The sequence below is a fragment of the Bos mutus genome, chromosome 26 (assembly GCF_027580195.1).
Source record: "Bos mutus isolate GX-2022 chromosome 26, NWIPB_WYAK_1.1, whole genome shotgun sequence".
In the NCBI taxonomy this organism is placed as follows: Eukaryota; Metazoa; Chordata; class Mammalia; order Artiodactyla; family Bovidae; genus Bos; species Bos mutus.
In genome coordinates, this window is record NC_091642.1 from 8,000,226 (window position 1) to 8,024,026 (window position 23,801).

Sequence of the window (23,801 nt, forward strand, 5' to 3'; positions counted from 1 at the left end):
CCCTGCATTGGCAGGCCGATTCTTAACCACTGGACCACCAGGGAAGTTGTGTGTGTGTGTGTGTGTGTGTGTGTGTGTGTGTGTGAAGTCCTGGGGCCACTCTTTATATCATCCAGTTTTATGGTTCCCATTTAGTCAATTACTTGAGTCTATGAGTAGTTTTAGAGGCTCAAAAATCTTTCCAATGAATGCTCTGTCCTTACATGCTATATGCTGACTATAAATAAAATGCATACAAACAGAGCAGCTCTGTTTCTTGTTTGAAAACAAGCTGCTTTCAAATCTAGGTCTCCCAGGGCATATTAAGCTAAAAAAACAACTGCTAGTTATTTTTCAACTAGCTAGAAAAACCATAAAATATTTCATGCTCTCTGTACCTGTTTCGTTTTTCTGATAAGAGACAAGAGATAAGACCCAGACATTCTCAGCAGTTTCTGGCCTATGAAAAGGTTTTAGTTCAAGAGGACCTTAACTATAAGTCCAAAAGGCATTGCAACACAGTTTTGATGTTACTCAGATCTTGGGTGTCATGCCCCCTTCATGAACTGAGCAACACCTGTTCCTAGTTGCCAATGTTGAATTGGAGATTCCTGGGCTCTGCAAGTGTTCCCAGAGCTGGGCCTGCATGACACACCTGCCCAGATTTATAAGGGAGGACCACAGAGAAACAGTTCCTCTCTGAATGACCTAACTTCCAAGAGATTGATCACATTGTTTTCAGTGTTAAGAAGTCACATCAAAAAAATAAAAATAAAAGGCAGAGTCCTGCTCTCAATGCACTCTAGGGAGGGCACAGCCGTAACAAGGAGAATAACTGACCTTGGTCTAAGACAGATGGAATCACGAGGACTGAATCCCTTTTTGGTGTCTAGCTCTGGACATCAGCAGACACAGGCTCTGCTGTTTACAGCATGGCTTCTGTGCCCACACGTTTTCCAGCCTTTACCAGATAGCTTTGACTTTTCTTTCTACTCACCTAAGGTTTAATCTTAGCTGGCTGTCTGTGTTGAATGACTTCCAATTGTCCTCTTGCCCATGTAATCTCCACCCTTCCCCACCCAGCCTGCCTGCCAGGAGGCTGCCCTGCAAGGACTGCCGTTGCCCAGCTCCCTAGGTCTCTGGCTTCCTAATGGGCTCAGTCCATGGAAAGCCCTGGAAGGAGATGGGAGGTCAGGATCCTGCTTACCCCAGCTCCCTTCCTAGGAGGTCACTGAAGACCTCTGCCCAGGCAGGTGGCCTTCCCTTTCTTTGTCTTCTGATCCTGGAAACAGTCCCTTTAGGCCTACGGTTGACCATGGCCCTTCCTGGTGCACTAGCCCCAGGCTGCTCCTCTGCCCCTGTGGTTTATGCCTTTACACTTAAATGATTCCTTTAACAAATACACCTCAATTTTCCATTTTGGAGTGTGCCACTCATTTCCAGATGGGACCCTGCCTGGTTAGGGCAGTCTAAGGGAACGCAGGCTGAGGTGCAGTCGGATTTCTGGGGGCTCTCTGCAACCGCCGGCACGCAGGAGTCTGCCGAAGCGTGGGATAACCCTCGGTAAGCTGCTTTTTTCGCTCCCAGCTGTTTCCCAATATGTAACAAAAATGGTGTAGACTACACGATGGCATGGTCTCTTCCGGTTCTAACATGAGATGGCCTGCGTGCTCATATCCGACTCTTTGGGACCTCATGGACTATAGCCCGCCACACTCCTCTGTCCATGGGATTTCCCAGGCAAGAATACTGGAGTGGGTTGCCATTTTCTTCTCTGGGGATCTTCCCCATCCGGGGATGGAACCTGCATCTCCTACATCTCCCGCATTGGCAGGCATATTCTTTTACCCCGAGCCTATTACCCTGTGGAGAAAGCAATGGCAACCCACTCCAGTACTCTTGCCTGGAAAATCCCATGAACGGAGGAGGCTGGTAGGCTGCAGTTCACGGGGTGGCTAAGAGTCGGACACGACTGAGCGACTTCACTTTCACTTTTCACTTTCATGCATTGGAGAAGGAAATGGCAACCCACTCCAGTATTCTTGCCTGGAGAATCCCAGGGACGGGGGAGCCTGGTGGGCTGCCGTCCCTGGGGTCGCACAGAGTCGGACACAACTGAAGCGGCTTAGCAGCAGCAGCAGCAGCAGCAGCAGCTATTATCCTGGCCTGTGCATTCCCACTTCTGGGTTTTCTAACGGATTGTGCAGGGCGCCGCAAATTTACAGAGCGTTTTGCCCTCATTTCAGTATCTACCAGCAGCCACGAGGAGGAGGCAGTGGGCTTTCCGCTGCAGTGGAGACAAGCGCTGCAGCACACCAGAGTTCAAGGGCACGGCGGCCGCAACTCCTGTCCGGAGCTAGTACAGGCGGGCGGCCAGCACACACGGAAGGCTCCGCGAGGCAAAGGCCTGGAAGCGCAACCCCGGGAAGAACGCAGGTCTGGAGGTCCAGTCCCGCGTTTCACCCCTTCGGACCTTGTTTTCTCGCCAGCAAAGAGAGGGCGGTGAGGGGAATCGATGAAAAGGCACGGATCCAGGCAGGCGCCTGAACTCAGGTACCGACCCCGACCGCTGCCCGGAATTGCGGGGCGCGGAAGGCGCAGGAGAACGGCTCGAACCAGTGCCCCGTCTGAGTACGGGATGCGCGGCGCCGGGGCGGGGGGCGGGCCCACGGCGATTGGTGGCCAGTCCTCCGCCGCCGGCCAATGGGCGGCAAGGGCGTCCGCGGGGGGCGGGGCAGCAGGCGCATCTTAAGCTCTGTGACGCGTCGCCGTCGACGCAGCTGATCCTTGGACGCCGCGTGTCCCCGGGCTGGCCTTGGAAGTGCCGCCAGGTATCCGTGCGGGGGGCCGCGGGGCCCGGGCCGGAGCTTGGGCAGGGGCCGGGCGCCCCGGGCCGCGGCGGGGCGGGGCGGGGCGAGGCGGGGCGAGGCGGGCGTGAGCGGCTCGGGTCCCAGGTTGCGGGGAGCGCGCGGAGGGGGCGCGCTGGGCCTCCACCCGAAGGGCAGGCTCTGCCTGCGCAGCGGCTTTGCGCAGCGGGCCCCGGACTCCCGGGTGATCTGGGGCGCGGGGAGGGGAGTGGCCCGGAGAGCCGCCGGCCCGCGCGCAATCCGGGCGGGCAGGGCGCGGCGCATCCCGGCCCGGAGACAGGAGGACAGAGAGGGAGGCTGTGGATGTGGCACCTCCGCCTGCCAGAGCGGGCGGAGCCGGGCTGGCCGGCGCTCCGCCCCCGCCCTCCCCGGCCTGCAGTATCCCCCCTGCAGCACCAGGCGGCCCAGGGTCCCTGCGCCTTGGCCTGGAGCCTCTCGGGCGCCTTGGGGGTTTCCGGAAGGAGGCCCTTTAGGGTGCCGGCGCGCGGGGCGGGTCGCATTCTGGATACGCGGGACTGCTCGGTAAACCCATGGAGTTTTGCCTACAAGAGTGGGGCGCCCCGACTTTTATTGAGAAGGGGTCCGAGCCCACCCGGGCAGCTCTGGGGGCCCCTGTAGCTACCTGCCCATCTCCTCCCCTCCCATAAGCTATCTCCTTTTCTCCTCCAGCCTTTGTTCAAATAAGTCATCAGGCAGGTAGAGCCTTACCGTAGCGTTCAGGTTAACTACGTGATGTCAAGGGGTTGGGCTCCACAGGACTTTGAGCACGAAGACGTCGTCGTTCGAGTTTCTTCGTCAACGGTGCTGAGCATTTAATACATTCTGGTTGAATTGAGTGGGACACCTGTACTCAGTGACCTAGTCTCCTCCCTCTGTTACCGTATTTCTTACCTTCTTGAGGTTCAGCTTTCACCTCTGATAAGGTGATAAATTAAGCGGGGGGAAGGAGAAGTGACTTTGGAATGAAGTGGCTTTAAGAAATTACTTCCTTCTCGGTTCTCAGTCTCTTCTTCGGAGTTCTAAGAGTTTCTATAGGGAAACTTGTTCTCTCCATTGGAACCTGGAACTGTTCTTTAGATATGTAATACGCGCTCTTCATCTTAATCCACTGGGAACAATAGGCTTCTTTCATTAGAATATCCTGGTTCTGTCTTAAGAAAATCTAGTTCCTGACTGTAACAGCCTGGTGGGAAAGTAAAATCTTTTAGTGAGGTTTAAATAGTAAAGGTTACTGTTTTGGGTTTGCAGTTTTTCATGGTGCTCAAGATTAGTTTTCCATCTGCTTCCCAAAAGACCCAGTATAACTTGGAATGGTAAAAATTCTGAAAAAGACTTTTTTTTTCCCCCTCAAAGAGGCTGTATTTTTATTTCCACCCATACTCCTCCTCTATTACAGTAACTTGTGGGCATAGTTTACGCCCTTTACTGAGTTCCCAGGGATGGGTGTAATCCACATTTAAAGTTAGTGGTGAGTGGATTTTGGAGGTGTGTGGAGGGTGTGACCTAACTGTGCCAGTACATTTTCAGTAGTAACAGCTTAAGGTGTTTGCCAGTGACGCACTTGAGTTGACTCTGAGCCAGATTACGTAAAAAAAAAACAACCAACAAAACCCTAAACTTTTGTTGGCTGAACTTTCCAAAAAGGACTGTATTTGTGAATGGTTGCCTCAAGAAAAGTAAATATTTGACAAAAGTAGTAAAACCAAACTCTTCCTCAGGTGGAATATTTTAAGTGGCTTTCTGATGAATTCATGCTGGTTTTCCTTTTATAATGATCTTAAAAAATAGTACTTCATGCTGCTGCTAAGTCGCTTCAGTCATGTCCAACTCAGTGCGACCCCACAGACGGTAGCCCACCAGGCTCCCCTGTCCCTGGGATTCTCCAGGCAAGAACGCTGGAGTGGGTTGCCATTTCCTTCTCCTAGAACTCTTCAGAATGCAGCCTTTTATGGAATTCTATTTTAGGTATGTTCTAGTGTAGATAGGATGGATTGGATTGGTCTAATAATAGCTTTAAGAAGGACCTTGTTAATTATGTGTTTTACTGAAAATATTCAGTATTAAATTTTTTGTTGTCAATAACTCTGTCCTCTTCTCTAGGAGCCTAGGTTAAATGCACAGCCTGGAGTGAGCTGATCTAATGAAGAGAACTCTTGATGAAAAGATTTTTCTTGGTGATGTCATACTAGCCTCCTCTTAGACTCTGCTCCATCCTCTAGGAGTCAGTGATTTGACTGTCTCCTGGAGGGCCTTGCTATTTGTCTGTCTTGATTCCCTCTTAAGTCTGTTTAGGAATGACCTCATTCATTTGACAAATAAGGAATGCCCAAACCTGGGCTAGGTTCTGGGGATGCAGAGTGAATTTTAAGACATAGTTACTGTCTTTTTAAGGAGTACAGGCATGAAAGGAGTACTGTCTTTTCAGGTGGACAGGCATGAAAACAAGTGTCTTGAGGTGTTAGAATGTGTGACAAAAATCTGTGCAGAGGTCCTGGGAGTCATAGAAGGTCTGATGTGGTAAATTCAGTAGGGAAGTGTGAAAGGGAGCTAAGATGTATAGTATTTATTCATAGAAACAAGACAGAAACGTTTGTGATTATCACAGAAGTATGGAATTTCAGGTAATTTTCTTGTCTTCCTTATTTTTTGTCAATGGAAACAAACTTGTAGAAGAAAAGAGCTCCAGTTTTAAAAAAGAAACCCTGGCACAGTTGACTTTTTTTTTTTTAATGTTGCAGAGATTAACTAATTTCCTTGTTAATTTAAGGCAAGAAGGAACTATTAATAATTGGTCATTTTGTGCTAAGTTTGATGCTTTAACGTTATCTCATGTAATCCTCAGTAATGGTCTTGAGTGGCTTCAACTTCATTTTGCAAGTGGGGACATTGAAGCTAAAAAAAATGGACAAAATCATCCAAATAAAGTTACTCTTAATAGCCCAAGCTAGAATTTTAAGTCCTGCTTTTCAAACTCTGAGGACCTTATGGTCTACTCTTCTGGTTTTCCAAGCCTTTTTGGAAGAGGAAATTGTTGATGCTGGCTATTTTTAAGCCCATCTTAATTCTCCTCTAATATTTCTTACGTTGTGCCAAGCACAGTAACTTGAACACAGAAGGCTTTTTAATAGAAATGTGCTTACAGGATCCTAGTACATTTAATGCATTGAACAGCGGGACTTTTACCAGTTGAATTAAATATTCAGAGTTCATCTTTAAAAACCTTAAGCATGAGTATTAGTAATGTTTTGGATGTTACTGTTAGTAAGTTGTAGTTATGAACTTGGCATGTAAATGGATGTTTTGTCCCATTTCTTTTGCAAATGAACTGAACAAATGACTTGTATAAAAGGAAAATGTTCAATTTATATAATTTCAAAGATTCCTTTCTCACAGTGTTCCTGCTTAGAGAGGTTTTAGTGTTTTTTTTAATACCCCCCGCCCAGTACACAGACACACACACCTGGCTTCTCAGGTGGTCCTAGTGGTAGAGAACCCGCCTGATAACGCAGGAGATGTGCATTCAATCCCTTGGTTGGGAAGATCCCCTGGAGGAGGGCACGGCAACCCATTCCAGTATTCTTGCCTGGAGAATCCCATGGACAGAGAAGCCTGGTGGGGCTACAGTTCATGGGGTGGCAAAGAGTTGGACACAACTGAAGTGACTTAGCAAGCACCTCTTTTTTGGCGGGGGGAGTGCTTTCTGCCTTTTTTGGGGGGGCCCTATCTGTGCAGCATGCAGTAATCTTTGTTCCCTGACCAGGGATCGAACCCATGCCCCCTGCATTGGGAGGGCAAAGTCTTAGCCACCGGACCACCAGGGAAGTCCTTATAAATGTAATTCTTGATCATTAGAAAACGTGGAAAATATAGAACAGTGGAAAGGTAACCATCCTGAACATCCTTGGGTATATTTTTTGTAGTTGAAACTGTATATGTGATTGTATTTTTTTTCACTTAAACATGTCATAAAACATCTCCATGTCATCGAAAACTGATTATTTTAAATAGCAATATGCTATTATGCGATTATGTTGAACTGTTCTCATATCGTTGAACGTCTTTCATTAATGAATGTTTCACCACATTCCTGAGTGTTGCTTTAGGATCTAATCTTGAGAGTGAAATTAGTGGTCTAAGAGCACAACACTTCTAAGGCTTTTATTCTAGTTGCAGTTCTTTTCAGAAAGTGTTTCAGTTAAAAGTATATCTAAGTAGCACTGTTTGTTTTTTTGTTAATTTGATCAAGGCAAAAGTCAACGTGTTGCTCTTAGTTTCGGCATGCAAACTCGTGTTGTAGCCTATGGCTACATGACCTGGGGTCAAACCCAGGCCTCCTGCATTGGGAGCACAGTCTTACACCAAACTAGAAAAGTACCTCGTTTTAACTTTTTAGTTGGTCAAACAGAGCACTAATTCTGAGTCTCTACTCAAGCAATAGAGCTAAAAATCAATGTTTTAGACTTAGCATTTTAGGGAATTTCTGTCTAGCATAACTAGAATTTTTGCTTTTTTTGCTAATGGCTATCTCCCATGAATGATTCTTATATAATTTTTTTTATTGTTGTTAACATGTATTTCTTTGAAATAAGATCTGCTAGAAATTAGGGATATTTTCCTTCAAAAAAAAAAAAAAAGAGAGATGCACTTATGCTTATAATTCTGCATTTTATTTCAGGAGTCATTGGATGTTCTGAAGACGTCCCGGAATCTCGGGTTAAAAATCCTTGTTATAATCTCAGCTGTGGGAGGACAGGCTAGTTGGTGAGTCTTGGCACACAAAGTGCTGGATTTTCTTTTAGCACATTCCTGAACATACCGGATTTAATGGCTAGTGCCAAGTTGAAAGCAAAGTAAGCCAAGTTCCAAGTATTAGCTTTTGCTAATTGGGCAGCTCCAACTGAATGCTGGAGATTTGCATGGCCTGACTTGTCATTAATAGATTTCTCTTGAAATGTGAGTTAACTGGTCATTTTATAAAAGCATAGGCATATAAAGTATGCCTAGTGTTGGCAACTTTCCATTAATCTTGAAATGTATCTTTAAAAAGCATGCCCCCCTCCCCTGCCATGATTGTTCTGGATTGTCTCCAATTTCCTTGTTGTTATTCTTAGTTACTTTAGTCTGTACTTCCGCTCAGTCTGTGCGTCGTGGCTTGTCGTGACTTGTCGTGACTGTTAATGATACAGGTGGCTGCAGAGTGGGCTGCAGCGGGTGGGGGCTGGTTTTAGGGCTGGTGCTGGGGGGTGAGAGCAGTGATGACATTGGAATATATAAATAGATGCTCAGTAAATGCCAGTTTGCTCGTGATATTTAGGACTTATTACTCAACTTCTCAGCTTGTAGTTTGAGGTGCTTTAGTTCCTCGTTGCCTTTTTCTCCTTCAGCTGCTTTTGTGGTGAAGCTTTTTGTGAGGGGGGTTAATTTCACAGAAGCGATCATCCTAACAGAGTAGCCGGTTTCTTCTGGGAGCTGTAACCTTTCCTCTCATACATTGTTCTGCTGTGTTTTTGGTCTGTTCCTCTCAATGTAAAAGCTCTTCAAAGGCTATTTGTTAGAAATTGCAAAACTTGCGCCCCCATCTTTGTTTGTGATTATTTTAACCCAGAGACGTTTTAGATAATTGTGGCTAAATAATAAGATTTTACCTTTTTTTTGGTCATGCCACGAAGCGTGTGGAATCTTAGTTCCCTGAGCAGGGATCAGTCCCACGCCCCCTGAATCCCTGTATTGGAAGCCTGGGGTTTTAACCACTGGAGTGTTTTTAACCACTCTACCGCCTGGGAAGTCCCGCAGATTTTACCTTTTGTAGTTTCTTGTCTTTCCTGCACTAAACTTAGAAAGCCCTTCCCTTCCCCTGCTGCTGCTAAGTCGCTTCAGTCGTGTCCGACTCTGTGCGACCCCATAGACGGCAGCCCACCAGGCTCCCCGTCCCTGGGATTCTCCAGGCAAGAACATTGGAGTGGGTTGCCATTTCCTTCTCCAATGCATGAAAGTGAAAAGTGAAAGTGAAGTCGCCCAGTCGTGTCCGACTCCTAGTGACCCCATGGACTGCAGCCCACCAGGCTCCTCCATCCATGGGATTTTCCAGGCAAGAGTACTGGAGTGGGGTGCCATTGCCTTCCCCTAAGGAATCACTTTTCCACCCCACCGCTATTACTTTTACTTTAGGATGGTCTCTGGTCCCTTTGTGGAAACCAAATTCTTCCCTGATTTCCTCACTGCTTGCAGGAGGACCAAGTTGATATGCAAAGTAGTTGCCGTAGCCTCTGTCCCTGCCCCCTTGATCTCTGGCCTCCCCGCCCTCCCCGCCCCCACCCCAGGGCAGCCAGCATCTCTCATTTGGTTTCTGCCTTTGGGCTCTCACACCCCCGCATAAATACCTTTCGAATGGTGGTTCAGGTGGTTCAGCTCTTTCCGAGCCTGTGCTGTTCAGCCTTGCCTGACTGCCTCGAGCTTGTCAGGTGGTGCAGAAGGGTGTTTGGGGAAAAGTAAAAGCGTCTACTTTGCATGGTTCTTCCCTGTTCTCCTGGACGTCTAGCCTCGAGCGCTTTGTGCTTGCGTACTTCCTTTGGAGTTGATTTACTTGTGTGTCCACCTGTTTGCCCCGTTGCCCTTCAAGTTCCCCAAAGGCAGGAGTCAGGGGTTAGTTCTCTTTTTTTTGTTGTTGTTTTTTTCATTTTATTTTTTCAATTAAAAATTTTTTATACAATTTCTAAATGTTGCTTTCCCTTTGCAGTTAAGACCTCCGTTCTCTCTTACCTTCCTGATTCTTTGGTGAGCGCTCCAAGTATATAGTTGATGAGTAGACATCTACCCACCCTGCGAAGTGTCTTATTCTTTATGCCTTCTCTTTTCTTTGGACAGGTCGGTGATATTCCCACTTGAAGGACATCATGCTTTCCAAACTAGCGCGTTTGCAGACTGTTGCTGGCCTTGGTCGTGGAGTTCATTCTTCAGTGGCTTCTGCTACATCTGTTGCAACTAAAAAAACCGTTCAAGGCCCTCCGTCCTCTGATTACATTTTTGAACGGGAATCTAAATATGGTGCCCACAACTACCATCCTTTACCTGTAGCCCTGGAGAGAGGGAAGGGTATGTTTTCACCCTTTGCACCACCCCCGATTCTTTGCTTTACCTTTTTGTAAAACTTGCTATTATATTTTCTCACTGTGCATTTTTCTAGAGGCATTTCTTTTTTTTTTTCTTTTTTTTTTCTAATTTTATTTTATTTTTAAATTTTACATAATTGTATTAGTTTTGCCAAATATCAAAATGAATCCGCCACAGGTATACACGTGTTCCCCATCCTGAACCCTCCTCCCTCCTCCCTCCCCATTCTAGAGGCATTTAATTTCTGTACTGCAGGCATGATTAATTCAACATCTATTGAGTCTCTGATGCTTGCTGTGTTAGGTGCTGTGGGGAATGCAAGGTCATGATGGACTTGCCAGGAGGGAATGTATAATACACGAGTAAAGTACTATAATATTGTTATCGCTTTTTTCCCCTTTAACTTGTATTTTGGTGTAAAAAGCTGCCACAGTGGCACTAGAATTTCTCTTTTGTTGCTCTTCACCCAGATTTCCCAAGTCCTTTTTTTTTTTTTTTTAATTGCACTTGCATAATCATCTTTGTCCAGAAACACACATACATTTTTTTTCCTTGAACCGTTTGAGAGGAAGTTGCAGACATGCGTCTTTACCCCCAAATATTTGTGCCTTTTCTGAAACACAAAGACTGTCTTACATAACAAAGTGTAATTATCAAAATCAGGAAATTCACAGTGGCACAGCACTGCTCTCTAATCTGCAGGCCTGATTCAGGTCTCGCTTGTCCTGTGTAGCAAAAGAAAACGTCGCACCATGGGTTGCATTCGGTTTTCAGGGCTGTTTAGTCTAATCCAGAATAATTCCTCAGTATTTGGTTTCTTGACCTTGATATTTTTGCAGAGTACAGGCCAATAATTTTTAGCATGAACATCCATTTGGGGATGACTGGTAAGGTGTAAAAACCTTTTACTCCCACTTTTAGCATCCGTTAATGATTCTTGTCTGAATAAATGATTACTGATTGTTGCCAAATGGTGATTTAATCCATATTTTGAAATAACAGCCATTATCAAATCGAGCCGAAGTTTATTAGCTCTGGGCCAGAAGCTAATAGTCATTTGCCTATATGTTTTTTGGATTTGGGACCAGTACTGTAATAAATAGAGCTCCTTCTGAACAGATGAAAATCTAGGTTTATATTTTACCGATTTGTAAAAATGTTCTTTACCTACAGTAGCAGAGCATGCACTCTAGAATTTGACTGGGTTCAAGTCCTGGTTGCATGCATGCCAGCTTGGGCTAGTTATAATCTAAACATCTACTTCTTAACCTCTGTAGTGTAAGGATGGTGCTCATAGAGGGTTTTTGATGAGATAAAGGACAAAAGCACCTTTAAGTATGTTAAGTACATGGCAGAAATTAGGTGAGCACCTAATACATTTTAATATCTATGGTCAGCTTAAAAAAATTGTTATAAAATGTACGTAGCATAAAATTTACCGTTTTAACCAGTGTTTAATTCAGTGGCAGTGAGCACATTTATAATGTTGTCCAACTGTCACCACTACCTCCTTCTAGAACATTTTTCATCATCCCCAAAGGAAGTGCCACACTCCCCACTGCTTCCTCCCCTAGAACCTGGCAGCTACTCATCTGCTTTTTGTTGCTACAGACTTGCCTGTTCTAGATGTTTCGTGTAGATGGGGACAGACAACATGTGCCCTGTTTCACGTGGCCCCATGTTTTCAAGGTTCTTCCACGTTGTAGCACGAGTTAGGATGCATTGCTATTTCTGGTTGAATTAAGTTCTCCATTTTACGGAGATAGCACATGTGTGTCCTTTAATCAGTTGATGGACATTTGGGTTATTTCTCCTTTTGGCTATTTCAAATAACACATTTCTGTTTGAACACCTGTCTTCCGCTTCGAGGCGTTCGGTTGTGGGGTCATACGGTATTTTATGTTTCACTTTAACATGTGAGGAACCCCCAAGCTGTTTTCAACAGCTCTTGCACCACTTTACATTCCAATTAGTTACATATACGAGTTTCAGTTTCTACACATCCTTGCCAATTCTCGTTTTCCTTTTTAAGAAGTGATAGCCACCCCAGTGGTAGTAAGTGCTACCACTGCGGTTTTGGTTTGCGTTTTTCTCTAATGACTCATGACAGCATCTTTTCATGTGCTGGTTGGTCATTTGTTTATCCTGTTTGGAGAAATGTCCATTCAAGTTCTTTACCTTCTTTTTCTTTGGCCGTGCTACGCAGCTTGTGGGATCTGAGTTCCTCCACCAGGGATGGAACCTGGGGCTCTTGGCAGTGGAAGTGTGGAGTCGTAACCACGGGACTGCCAGGCAGTTCCATTTGCCAGTTTTTAATTGGCTTGTATACCTTGTTGAGTTGTAGGAGTTCTGGATAGTAGATCCTTACTTGATTTGGAAGTATTTGTTTTCATTTTGTTGGTTTTTACAGTCAATTAATCGCAATTTTTATGTTTTGTGTAACTTCCTTTAAATTCCAACTTTTAGGAGTTCTCTGGTGGCCTAGTGATTAGGATTTTGGGCTTCTCTGACATGACCTGGATTTAATCCCTGGTCAGGGAACTGAGAATGCCACAAACCTCGTGGCACGGCAAAGAAGAAAAATGAAGGAAAAAAAAAAAATTCAGCCTTAAATGATAAACAGGTTTCTAGGAATAAAGGTTTTACTCTAGAGTTTATAAAATCTTTTCATGTTACTGCTGTTTTTTAGTAAATGTGTAAATTGATGCTGGACAGATAAAATATAATTCCATATAAACCAAAGTTTATCATGCTTGAGTAAAAATATGCCTTAACCACAATTCTCTGTTAACTGGAGGTCCATACGTAGGTATTCAGAGGGCTGGCTAGCAGTCTTAATCTTTGAAGGTTATGTAATTTAGTGATTTTTCTAAAATTATTTTCCTTATGTTTTAGGCATTTACGTATGGGATGTTGAAGGCAGAAAATATTTTGACTTTCTGAGTGCTTACAGTGCTGTCAACCAGGGGCATTGTCATCCAAAGATTGTGGATGCTTTGAAAAGTCAAGTGGACAAGTTGACCTTAACATCTAGGGCTTTCTACAATAACGTGCTTGGTGAATATGAAGAGTATGTTACTAAACTTTTCAACTACCACAAAGTTCTTCCTATGAATACAGGTAAAACATTTCCTTTTTTTTTTTTTGGTTAAAATAGCCAAGAAAATCTTGTTCTTTTCTGGTAATTTAAAACATTTTTTGAAACTGATATTTTAAAATGTTCTCTTGGGTAGGAGTGGAGGCTGGAGAGACTGCTTGCAAGCTTGCTCGTAAATGGGGGTATACTGTCAAGGGGATCCCGAAATACAAAGCAAAGATTGTTTTTGCAGGTATGTAAAATTCAGTGTTAACTGCTGTGATTGAAACGTAAAATTGTTAGTTACTATTTTACTTTACATAAAATTGTTAGTTACTATTAACTTACGATGAGATATTGCAAATGTATTTGTCTCACATATGTAATATCGAGGCTTCCCAGGTGGTACTAGTGGTAAAGAACCCGCCTGCTAATGCAAGAGGCCTAAGAGACGGCAGTTTCCCGTCCTGGGTTGGGAAGATCCCCTGGAGAAGGAAATGGCATGGGCACAGGAGCCTGGTGGGCTACAGTCCACAGAGTCTCAAAGAGTCAGACATGACTGAAGTGACTTAGCCATGCATGATACATTGAATGTTGCATAAAAATTGAGAGATTTCCTTTTCTTCAGCTCATTTCCAAGTATTTTTTGGATGCTCCTATAACTCCCTATCCCTCCCTCCCTAGAGTGAGTGACCGTGTGATTTATTTCCCATCTGCTTATCTGATTTTTTCCATAGCAGTTTTCTGGTTAATGAGACAGTTTTGTTGATGCAAGCATCATACAAAAATGTTGCAGCAGTTTTGTGAGGTTTTGAGGTTGGGTTATGTTCATGTAGGGTCATGTCCTAGGCATGATAGGAAGTTTGAACCTAGTGTATCTCAAACACTATGAGGTATTATTGTGCCATGTTGTTAAAAGCTGTTGGACGAGGAGGGCTGGCATTGCCCCTGATATATTTCTGCGAATGGTTAAGAGGAATGACTTATACTGAGTAGGGAGACCAACAGTTAATTTAGATTATTGATTTAGTCTGACTTTGGGATAGGTTCTGACTTTTTCTTTTCTAAAACTTTGATTTTAATTTTTAAAAACATCTATGGAGAAATTTGTCACTGCACATGGCTGAGATTCTTTCTTGTGATGGTTGAAATCATGAAATACTTTGCTTGTGAACACACATAGCTAAATTATAAAGCCCATAATACAGTAGAATCTAGAGTTCATCTGATGGCCAGCCAAAGTTTGGTGTCTGGGGAGGGGGCAGTGACCAATTCCTGTTTCTGAGGAAGAAAGTCCCTGCCCAGCTCTCTGATCTGCCATTTTGGAATTTCGTGCCTTTAGTTGTAAGGCAACATAACTGTCTCTTGCAAACAAAAATGGCCTTTCTGGTGACTTTCCTCCTTACAGACTGTGTCCAGTCTCTCTCATATTAGCACAGGGCACAAAGATGTTTCTCCCAGGCATTGAGAGAAGTCAGTAGGAAGAGACAGAGGACTGTGCCCCAGCTGCAATCCCTTATTCAGCAGGGTAAGCTGCGGGGCGTGAGCCTGCTGAGGCCCATGGCGGAGAGCAAGTAGGCTATTGGCACACTTTGTCTTAAACAAGCCTGGGCAGAATCAATAATGCTGTTGCTTGTGGACAAGCCAAGCAGGGATTACTCATAGCTGAAAGAGGCTCTGCAGGGGTTGTACTGAAGGATGCTATGAAGCCAACTTGGAATAATAATTCAGTTCAGTTCAGTCGCTTAGTCATGTCTGACTCTTTGTAACCCCATGGACCGCAGCATGCCAGGCCTCCCTGTCCGTCATCAACTCCCAGAGTTACTCAAACTCCTGTCCATTGAGTCAGTGATGCCATCCAACCATCTCATCGTATCGTCTCCTTCTCCTCCTGCCCTCAGTCTTTCTCAGCATCAGGGTCTTTTCAGATGAGTCACCTCTTCGCATGAGGTGGCCAAAGTATTGGAGTTTCAGCTTCAGCATCAGTCCTTCCAATGAACACCCAGGACTGGTCTCCTTTAGGATGGACTGGTTGGATCTCCTTGTAGTCCAAGGGATTCTCAAGAGTCTTCTCCAACACCGCAGTTCAAAAGCATAATTCAGCACTGGGTTAACTGAGTTGCTGCTGGCATTGAGGGTGAGAAGATATTTTTTTTAAAGCGGGAGAAGCTCCAAGCCTCTCTTACTCTAGTTTGTTTCTTTTCTTGAATTTAACCACATTGACGTCACCTTATGCATTTGCTTCACCGGTTCTGTCGTGGTGTGTCTTCCCTAAGAGCACAGAAGCTCCTTGAGGGCAGGGAGCTTGCCAGCCATCATTTGTCCCCAACACCTAGAGCAGTGCCTGACATTATTAATCAGTCTTCAGATTACTAAAACAAATTAATGGGTAAAAATTGTTCCTGAATAAAGGTCAACGTTTGTCTTCTAGCGCATAATAGCTTATAACACCATGGAAGGCAAATTGAAAGTTTTCAGACTGCCTGAGGATATTTTATCCAAATGAAATATAAAACTCATTCTGTAGAATAGTTAGCCTGTAGTGTTGGATTTTTAAAAGGAGAAGTACAGATTCTCTATGAAGGATAGTCGTTTTTTCATGTCACTATCATAAATGTGTCTAGAAAAACTGTCTCTAGAAAAACACGTATTGAATGCTTCAGTTTTTAGGGTTTGGGATTATTGAAAGAAAAGACAAATATCTCTCCTCAGGGACTATGCTATGTGTTACGGTTGGGAGCCTCAGTAGAGCCGTCCAGGAACTCAGATCCCACAAGTAGTGCATCGTGGCCAGGAAAACAAAAAGCTTTCTGGAGTATTTTTGGGGAACTGTGAAATTAAATTGGGGGGTTTGTTTGAAAAAAATGACTGTTTGTTTCTTCTTTCTAGCTGGGAACTTCTGGGGTAGGACATTGTCTGCTGTCTCCAGCTCCACTGACCCAACCAGTTACGATGGTTTTGGACCATTTATGCCGGGTTTCGAAATCATTCCGTATAATGATCTGCCTGCCCTTGAGGTACTTCACCTGGTATCACGGTGCTTTAGCTCATAGTACATAGAACCTGCATTTGTTCAATGTATGAATTGAAAACAGACATCTGATTGTACCAAGAGTCATACATCTCATAACTTATGTTTAAGTTGGGCCGGGATTCACACGGTTCTCTGTAATGGTCAGTTGCTAACATATGGAAACCAGGTTCCATGGCCTAATCCTAACTGCCAACTAACCGTTAGATTTGTCTCCTACATAAGTATTAACTTGAATATTACCTGTTAATTACTTTAATACACAAAGTTAGTTTTCAGCCAGCTTTTTAAAATTATGAAGTGGAAGACTTCTAAAATAAAAAGATGCACTTTTAATGTATCTATTTAATGGCATTTTAAAAGGCCATTTTCACTAGTTCTTATTTGCAGTACATTTGAGTATTGTATTAGAAAATACAGGATGGAGTAGCTTAAAGCTGAGGTATTTGGAGCTTTTTGATTGTAATTGATTGTCAGAAAAGTTGTGCTTGGAAGTCAGAATATAAGTTAGTGTGAAAACTTAATTTGCACACTTACTCTTACGGGAAAACACGTGCGTTGTGTGACTTCAGATCAAATAGATTCGAAAGGAAGTTACTAAGAACATACTCGTGCTGTTCCGTAGCGTGCGCTTCAGGACCCAAACGTTGCCGCGTTCATGGTGGAACCAATCCAGGGTGAAGCGGGCGTTGTTGTTCCGGATCCAGGCTACCTCGTGGGCGTCCGCGAGCTCTGCACCCAGCACCAGGTCAAGGCCGCGCACTTGCCTGCCTCGCTTAGGGTTTGGCCGATAGGATAAGCTCAGAGACTGCATCACCTTTCGACTAGAAGGAGGCTTCATTCTAAGAGCCTCCCAACTTTCTAGGGCTGATAGAACTTTCTAGCAGCAGGCTGCAGAGAAGCTGACTTTACTGGCTGGGCCCTGGTGGACCCTCAGCCCGGCTCCTTCCTCTCTGCCCCAGCAGCCTGTGCTTGGCTTCTTCTCAAAGCCTTTGTCGTATCCCTTTGCTCCAGAATTTAAGCTCTCTCCCCCTCTTCTTTCACCAAACTAGTAAATAGTAATAAGAAGTACATATTAACAAATGGTTGAGAAATAAATTAGAAATCTGTTCCCAGAGAGTAGTTCTATTCAGAAGCCCCCCGCAAAACCCTCACTTTGCATACCCGCCCTTCCACCATGTAGGACAGTGCCCTGTGGGGCAGGGTGGCCTGACAGATGACTGTGTGTCCCGCACTATTGAAGTCATGTGGGTAATTAGAATGCTTTCGCAAATCTGAGGGGATGTCAGAATGACAGATTTGTGCAGGAAAGAGTAAAATAAAGATAAGTATTTCGCTATGGAAATAATTGATTATTTTCATATGCTATTTTCTTTTATGTTATTTTGTTGTTTTCCAATAGGTTCTGTTTATTGCTGATGAAATCCAGACAGGCTTGGCCAGAACTGGGAGATGGCTGGCTATTGACCACGAAAATGTCCGACCTGATATTGTCCTTCTAGGAAAGGCACTTTCTGGTGGTTTATACCCCGTAAGTTGAATGCTCAACCACTCTCTGTATTTTCCCTCTTCTCATGAATCTCTGAGATATTTTTACATGACTGACTGTGCCTTTCTGGGAGTTTGGTTTTACTCAGTGTGGTTTATATACATAGGTCACCTGGAATACGTGTGATAAAAACATTTCAGAGTTCCATGGTTAACCCCACTTAGTTTAACTGGAGAATTGAGTGTACCTTGGGTTTGCTTCACTGCGTTTATTTTGGATGGAACCATTTTATCTCCAGAGTACTCCTGTAGACGTCTGTGCTTTTTTCCCATAGTTTAGAAACATACTAATTGTTTAAAACCATTGACTGATTAATGCAGAGATTGGAAAAAATTGACATTTAATTGTTAATTCTTTTCTTGGGTTTGCCGTTCAGAGCCAGCAATTGGTATGGATTAAAGGGCTCTGAATGTTTAGTGCAGAACATTATTTTCTAAGCAATTAAAACATTTCACCCTGAGAGTGGAAAGAATTCTAAATTATATCATTGCAGAAATAGCTTTCTTTTAGTTCCAGAATATTACTCTGCACCGCTGAACCGTGCCCAGCGTGCTTGGAATGAGTTAGGGCGGTCATCGTTCTGTCACTGTGTTTAAGGAGGCTGATGCGTGGCTCTTGTTGGTTGAAGCTTCATGTCAGATTTAATATCTGCTTCATAAATATCTGTTTCTATAAGAATAAGAGTGGTTCATCTGAGAAGAGACTTGGTCCGTGCTTAATTCTCTTCTGTCTTTTAGGTGTCCGCAGTGTTGTGTGATGATGAAATAATGCTGACCATTAAGCCAGGGGAACATGGTTCTACGTATGGAGGCAATCCGCTGGGCTGCCGAGTGGCTATCGCAGCCCTGGAGGTAAAACCTGATGGCAGCTCTCAGGAGAGCCAACCAGGCCATCCTAAGGGAAATCAGTCCTGAATGTTCATTGGAAGGACCAATGCTGAAGCTGAAACTTCAGTACTCTGGCCACCTGATGCGAAGAATTGACTCACTGAAAAAGACCCTGATGCTGGGAAAGATTGAAGGCGGGAGGAGAAGGGGACAACAGGGGATGAGAGGGTTGGATGGCATCACTGACTCAATGAACATGAGTTTGAGTGAATTCCGAGAGTTGGTGATGGACAGGGAGGCATGCTGCAGTCCATGGGGTCACAAAGAGTCAGACACGACTGAGCGACTGAACTGAACTATATGGTAGCCAGTATCCTGGAGGTGGTGCTGAAGTGACTTTTAAGTCTAAGCTCACTGGTGTAATAAGAAATGTTACAAGATTGCAGTGTATTACAGAACATGAAGTATAGAGAAGGATTGCGTAGGCTTTCCAAGTTTGCAGTCTCCCAGGGCTTTGGGCCCGCAGGTCCTGGCCTGTCCACCTAGAGCTTTCCCTTTGTGGCCAGGCTGGCCTGTGAAGCCTCTGGCTTAGCCCACGTGGTTTCTTATTGTTGTTAAAGTGGGGATTTGAACGCTTTCAGACTTATTCCTCAAATGCCTACAAAAGGCATAAAATTGTTATGTAATCTCTGAGGATGGACTTTTTAGGAGGAAAAAGAAGCCAAAAGAAATTCTATTGCAGTTAAAAAATGTGTTCAGCCCATTGATTTATTTACCTAAGAAGAAAATTTATCAGTTGCATTAAACAAATTTAATCTTCATTTTGCCACAGAATCAGATTAATGATGGGTTTTTGAATAAAGCAAGGCTCTGTCTGAGTAAGTGTCTGTTACGTGATGAGAAATCAAACTGGTATAGGCTTTGAAAAATAGAAGTGAAAGTTAAGTTACTTTGGTCTTTATCTGATCCTCTTCTTCCTTTGCTTGTAGTTCACATTCCCTTCCAAAGAGCAACATGAAAAAGGCAGTCTTTAATATATGTGTAATTTTTCTTGAAACATAGGTTTTGGAAGAAGAAAACCTTGCTGAAAATGCAGAGAAAATGGGTATCATCTTGAGAAATGAACTCATGAAGCTGCCTTCTGATGTTGTAACGACTGTAAGAGGAAAAGGATTACTAAATGCTATTGTTATCAGAGAAACCAAAGGTATGGAGACAAAATATTTTTCAAGGTACTATTCTTATAGGAGAGGGATTCCTTGGTGGCTCAGATGGTAAAGCGTCTGCCCACAATGCAGGAGACCCGGGTTTGATCTCCAGGTCGGGAAGATCCCCTGGAGAAGGAAATGGCAACCCACTCCAGTATTCTTGCCTAGAAAATCCCACAGATGGGGGAGCCTGGTGGGCTATAGTCCATGGGGTCGCAAAGAGTCAGGACATGACTGAGGCAACTTAGCACATACGCATGCAGTACTCTTATTACCTGATTTATATTAATGGTCTTAGAAATATAGCTGTTTCCTACAAGAAGGCACATTTGACTAATTTCACCTATGTATTCCTTCAAGTCATTTGTTATTCCGCCCTAGGTTATTTACACAGTACTTGGAGAGTTCAGTTTGGTTTCTGTTAGGAAGACAGCACAGAGCACTTTGCAGTTTCCTCTCTCCTCTCCTTTCCTCCTTCGCTTTGCAGATCAGCAGCGATAAGTAGGAGCAGCAGTAATAATAAGAATGATAACGGCGATGTTGGTAATAAAAATAACCCCAGCTGCCACTTAACTGAGCATTTGATGTTTAACACATCATTTGTAACCCATAACAGTTCCTGGTTGGATTTTCTTGCCATAACCCTTCCTTTTCAAAGCAATGGTTTTAACCTTGAGTGCATTTTAGAATCACCTGGGGAGCTTTTTAACAAATTAATCCAAGCCTAGCCTCACTGCACAGACTCTTATTTGATGGGTCTAGAGCGGGGCTCAGGCACTGGCCGTCGCCCCTTTGGTGTTTTTTGTTGGAATCAGGGTTTTGAGGATCCTGAAAGTCTAGTTCTACCAGCTTAGGAGGCAAATTCAGGTTAGAAACGTGTAATGGTCACTGGGTTTGAATGTTGCTTATTCTGTGCCTGTTAGTTATCTGTATCATACCTTAGTTCTTTTATGCATTGGTTCCTCATATAATGGGCTTCCCTGGTGGCTCAGACGGTAAAGCGTCTACCTGCAATTCGGGAGACGGGGTTCGATTCCTGGGTCGGGAAGATCCCCTGGAGAAGGAAATGGCAATCCTCTCCACACTCTTGCCTGGAAAATCCCATGGACGGAGGAGCCTGATAGGCCACAGTCCATGGGGTCGCAAAGAGTCGGACACAACTGAGTGACTTCACTTTCACTTTCCTCATATAATTAATTACATCTGCCTTAGCGTGTTTTTTTTGCTAGGTCAAAAACCCAACAAAACCCATATCTGATCATACCATTCAAACCATTGCTGAAAAGTAACTTCATTTTTAAGAGTAGGAGCCAAAAGCAAGCTTGTAACTCAGAGCTGCCTTTCTTGAGTGGGTACTGGGAATTCCGTTTTTGCCAGGCCGGCCCCACCCCTGCAGGCTCCTTATCACTGATCAGCATACTCTGGATGGTTTTCTTTACTAGATTGTGATGCTTGGAAGGTGTGTCTGCGACTGCGAGATAATGGACTTCTGGCCAAGCCAACCCACGGCGACATCATTAGGTTTGCGCCCCCGCTTGTGATCAAGGAGGATGAGATTCTAGAGGCGGTGGAGATCATTAACAAGACCATCCTGTCTTTCTGAGGGTGGTGACAGTTTTCAGTGGCGCCTGGGAGCCAGCTGGAGACATGCAGTTCATAAAGCTCTGAGTTTCTGTGCTTAATGCAGACATATTTCACTCCTCCATGTCAAGGGCTTTAAAAAAAAAAAAATATATATATATATATGTTTTTCAGTTCATGTATAACAGAATGACTTTTATAGACATGCAGTTTGCTATGTAACATAACTAAGAGAATGTCCTGGCATCTTATATTCGATTAAGTGTTTTTGTGCTTGTATTCTTTCTAAGGTGAGGTGCCTTTCTATATAGACAGCCTTTTAATCAAGCCCCTGAACATAATTTATATACTTTTTAATAATTTCCTTGCTGGTACAAATGTTTGTGTTTGAGAAAGTTTTATTAGTATTACCTGGAAGACTTGCTTAACCTTATAAAGCTGAATCATAATCATTGAATTTTAGCAAGGTGAATGATTAAGCTGACACAAGTCAACTCCATATTGGCTGGCACCAAGATGTATTCTGTGAATGTCATTACTTTGAATTAAGAATTAATGTCCAATATTCCTAGATTATGTTTTAAGTGTTCCATATAATTTGTAAAAAGTGTTTGTTTTCAGTGTATCTTTAAATCTCATGTCTCAAATGTCTATGTTAGGGACCAGTGTGCGGTTACTGCAGTGTTATCAGTTAACCTCACATTTTAAGCTCTCTGAGAATGTTTTTATTTGCTTCGTTTCTTGTGTTCTCTAAGAACATTTCAGTTTGTTTGGTAATCTCTAGAAAAAGACAAATTATAAAAAGAAAGTTTCTTTCGGTACTCCTTCTCTGCTTTCAAAATAACCGCTCTTTTCCCATGTGTAAACTAGTCCTTGCCATTTCTATTAAAGTATCCTTGCTATGCATGCTGTTGTGTAACTTTATTTATTTTTTTACCTGTGCGGGGTATTTTGGATGTTTTTCTATGTTGGTAGTTTTAAGTTTATCTTGTTCTCTTTGAGTTGATCTAAGAGAGAAATGGAAAAATTTATTTGAGCCAAACTGAGAATTATAACCTGGGAATAGCCTCTCAGAAGGCCCCGAGAACTGTTCCTCCCATTAGAAGTCAAAACACAGTTTTGCATAAGTTTTTTGAGACTTGATGACGCATTATTGACAGCTTACACAATCGGGCGAGTTAGCGGTCATGGGTCATCTTGGCCCTTACAAGATTAAGAAGGAATGTAGGACTCCTGGCCGTCCAGTGATTTAAGACTCTGCCCTTCCACTGCAAGGGGCACGGGTTCCAGGAAGCCGAGTGGCATGACCAGAAAAAAAAAGGAAGGAATGTTGTCTTAAAGGAGTTGTCCTCCTGGTGCTGGAAAGTGTTGCTCTTTGTGGTTGAGCAGGTACTTCTGCCAATGGGCAGGTTTGGTTGCTGCTTAACTGAGACACAGTGCACAGTAGAGGGGACAGAGGGGCCAGGAGGGCAGAGAGGATCTGTTTAAATTGTTCTTGTCTTGCCACAAAGCATGAATTTTTATTTTCACACTCTATGACCATAGTATTTTATCTTAAGTGGATATATTATAATTTTGTATCAGAAAACATGAATTTTACGTTCACACTCTGTGACGATAGTATTTTATCTTAAATGGGTATGTTAGAATTCCGTAGCAGAAAACATCTTGGTTATTCTTCAGTCGTTTACTTTTTTGTCTTTTAGAAGTGGAACGTAATTTTAATAGTTTTATTTAATACATCAGACGTCACTGTGTAAAGATCTAAGGCGTACAGCAGGATGGTGTGATATTGTGATGAGTTTTTCACTCTTAAACTGACTGTGGCCACTTTGCATCTTGTGTATGAGTGCCTCAGTGGAGTAGCTCCTTAGGGGTGAGTCCTTGTGTCAAAGGGAACACCTTGTCATTGGTAGTGACACATTGCTCCCTGCACCCCCTCCCTCCCCCCCAAGAAGCTAACAAGTCACCTCTTAGCAGCTTGGAAGTTAGAGATCAAATCTGAGCCAGGGGTTACCGGAGCGTCTGCTCATACCAACGGCAGTATTTACTGGTCTGCCTGGGAGGTTCTGGCTTAGACCTGCCTGGCCCCCTGCAGTCTATATAAGACACATAGCAAACTGAAGTAGGGGTCCTCCTAAACCAGTCAGAGGCTGCTACTTCTCAACCCTGGTTGGGATTGTAAGACTGGGGTTATTAAGGTTGGTGTTGCTTCCAGTCGGACTTCCCTGGTTGGTCAGATGGTGGCTTATTGTCTGCCTACAATGCGGAATGCCGGAGACCTGGGTTTGATCCCTGGGTCTGGAAGATCCCCTGGAGAAGGAAATGGAAACCCACTCCAGTATTCTTGCCTGGAAAATCCCATGGATAGAGGAGCCTGGTAGGCTACAGTCCATGGGGCCCAAAGAGTCGGACACTTTGAGCGACTTCACTTTCACTTTCCCTGCTTCCAATTAGATCCCCTTGTGCACATCAAAAGCACCAGGGTTTCTCAGGCCTTACCCCAGGGTGGAATCTCGGGCTGCACGCAGGCCTCAGTAACTTTAAAGGTCCCCAGGTGACTCTGTGTGCCT

The 23,801-nt window shown here is 43.9% G+C and overlaps 1 protein-coding gene across 1 annotated transcript; it reads left to right on the plus strand.

The window, feature by feature from the left end:
* The first annotated feature begins 2,738 nt into the window (after positions 1 to 2,738).
* Positions 2,739 to 22,134, plus strand: OAT (ornithine aminotransferase). Its single transcript, XM_070363409.1, has 11 exons — positions 2,739 to 2,810; positions 7,522 to 7,607; positions 9,711 to 9,938; positions 12,852 to 13,076; positions 13,190 to 13,285; positions 15,922 to 16,049; positions 16,689 to 16,811; positions 17,466 to 17,594; positions 18,350 to 18,463; positions 19,502 to 19,646; positions 21,090 to 22,134. The coding sequence occupies exons 3-11, from the start codon at positions 9,740 to 9,742 to the stop codon at positions 21,248 to 21,250; spliced, it is 1,320 nt and encodes a 439-aa protein (XP_070219510.1). The 5' UTR covers positions 2,739 to 2,810; positions 7,522 to 7,607; positions 9,711 to 9,739; the 3' UTR covers positions 21,251 to 22,134.
* Positions 22,135 to 23,801: the final 1,667 nt, after the last annotated feature.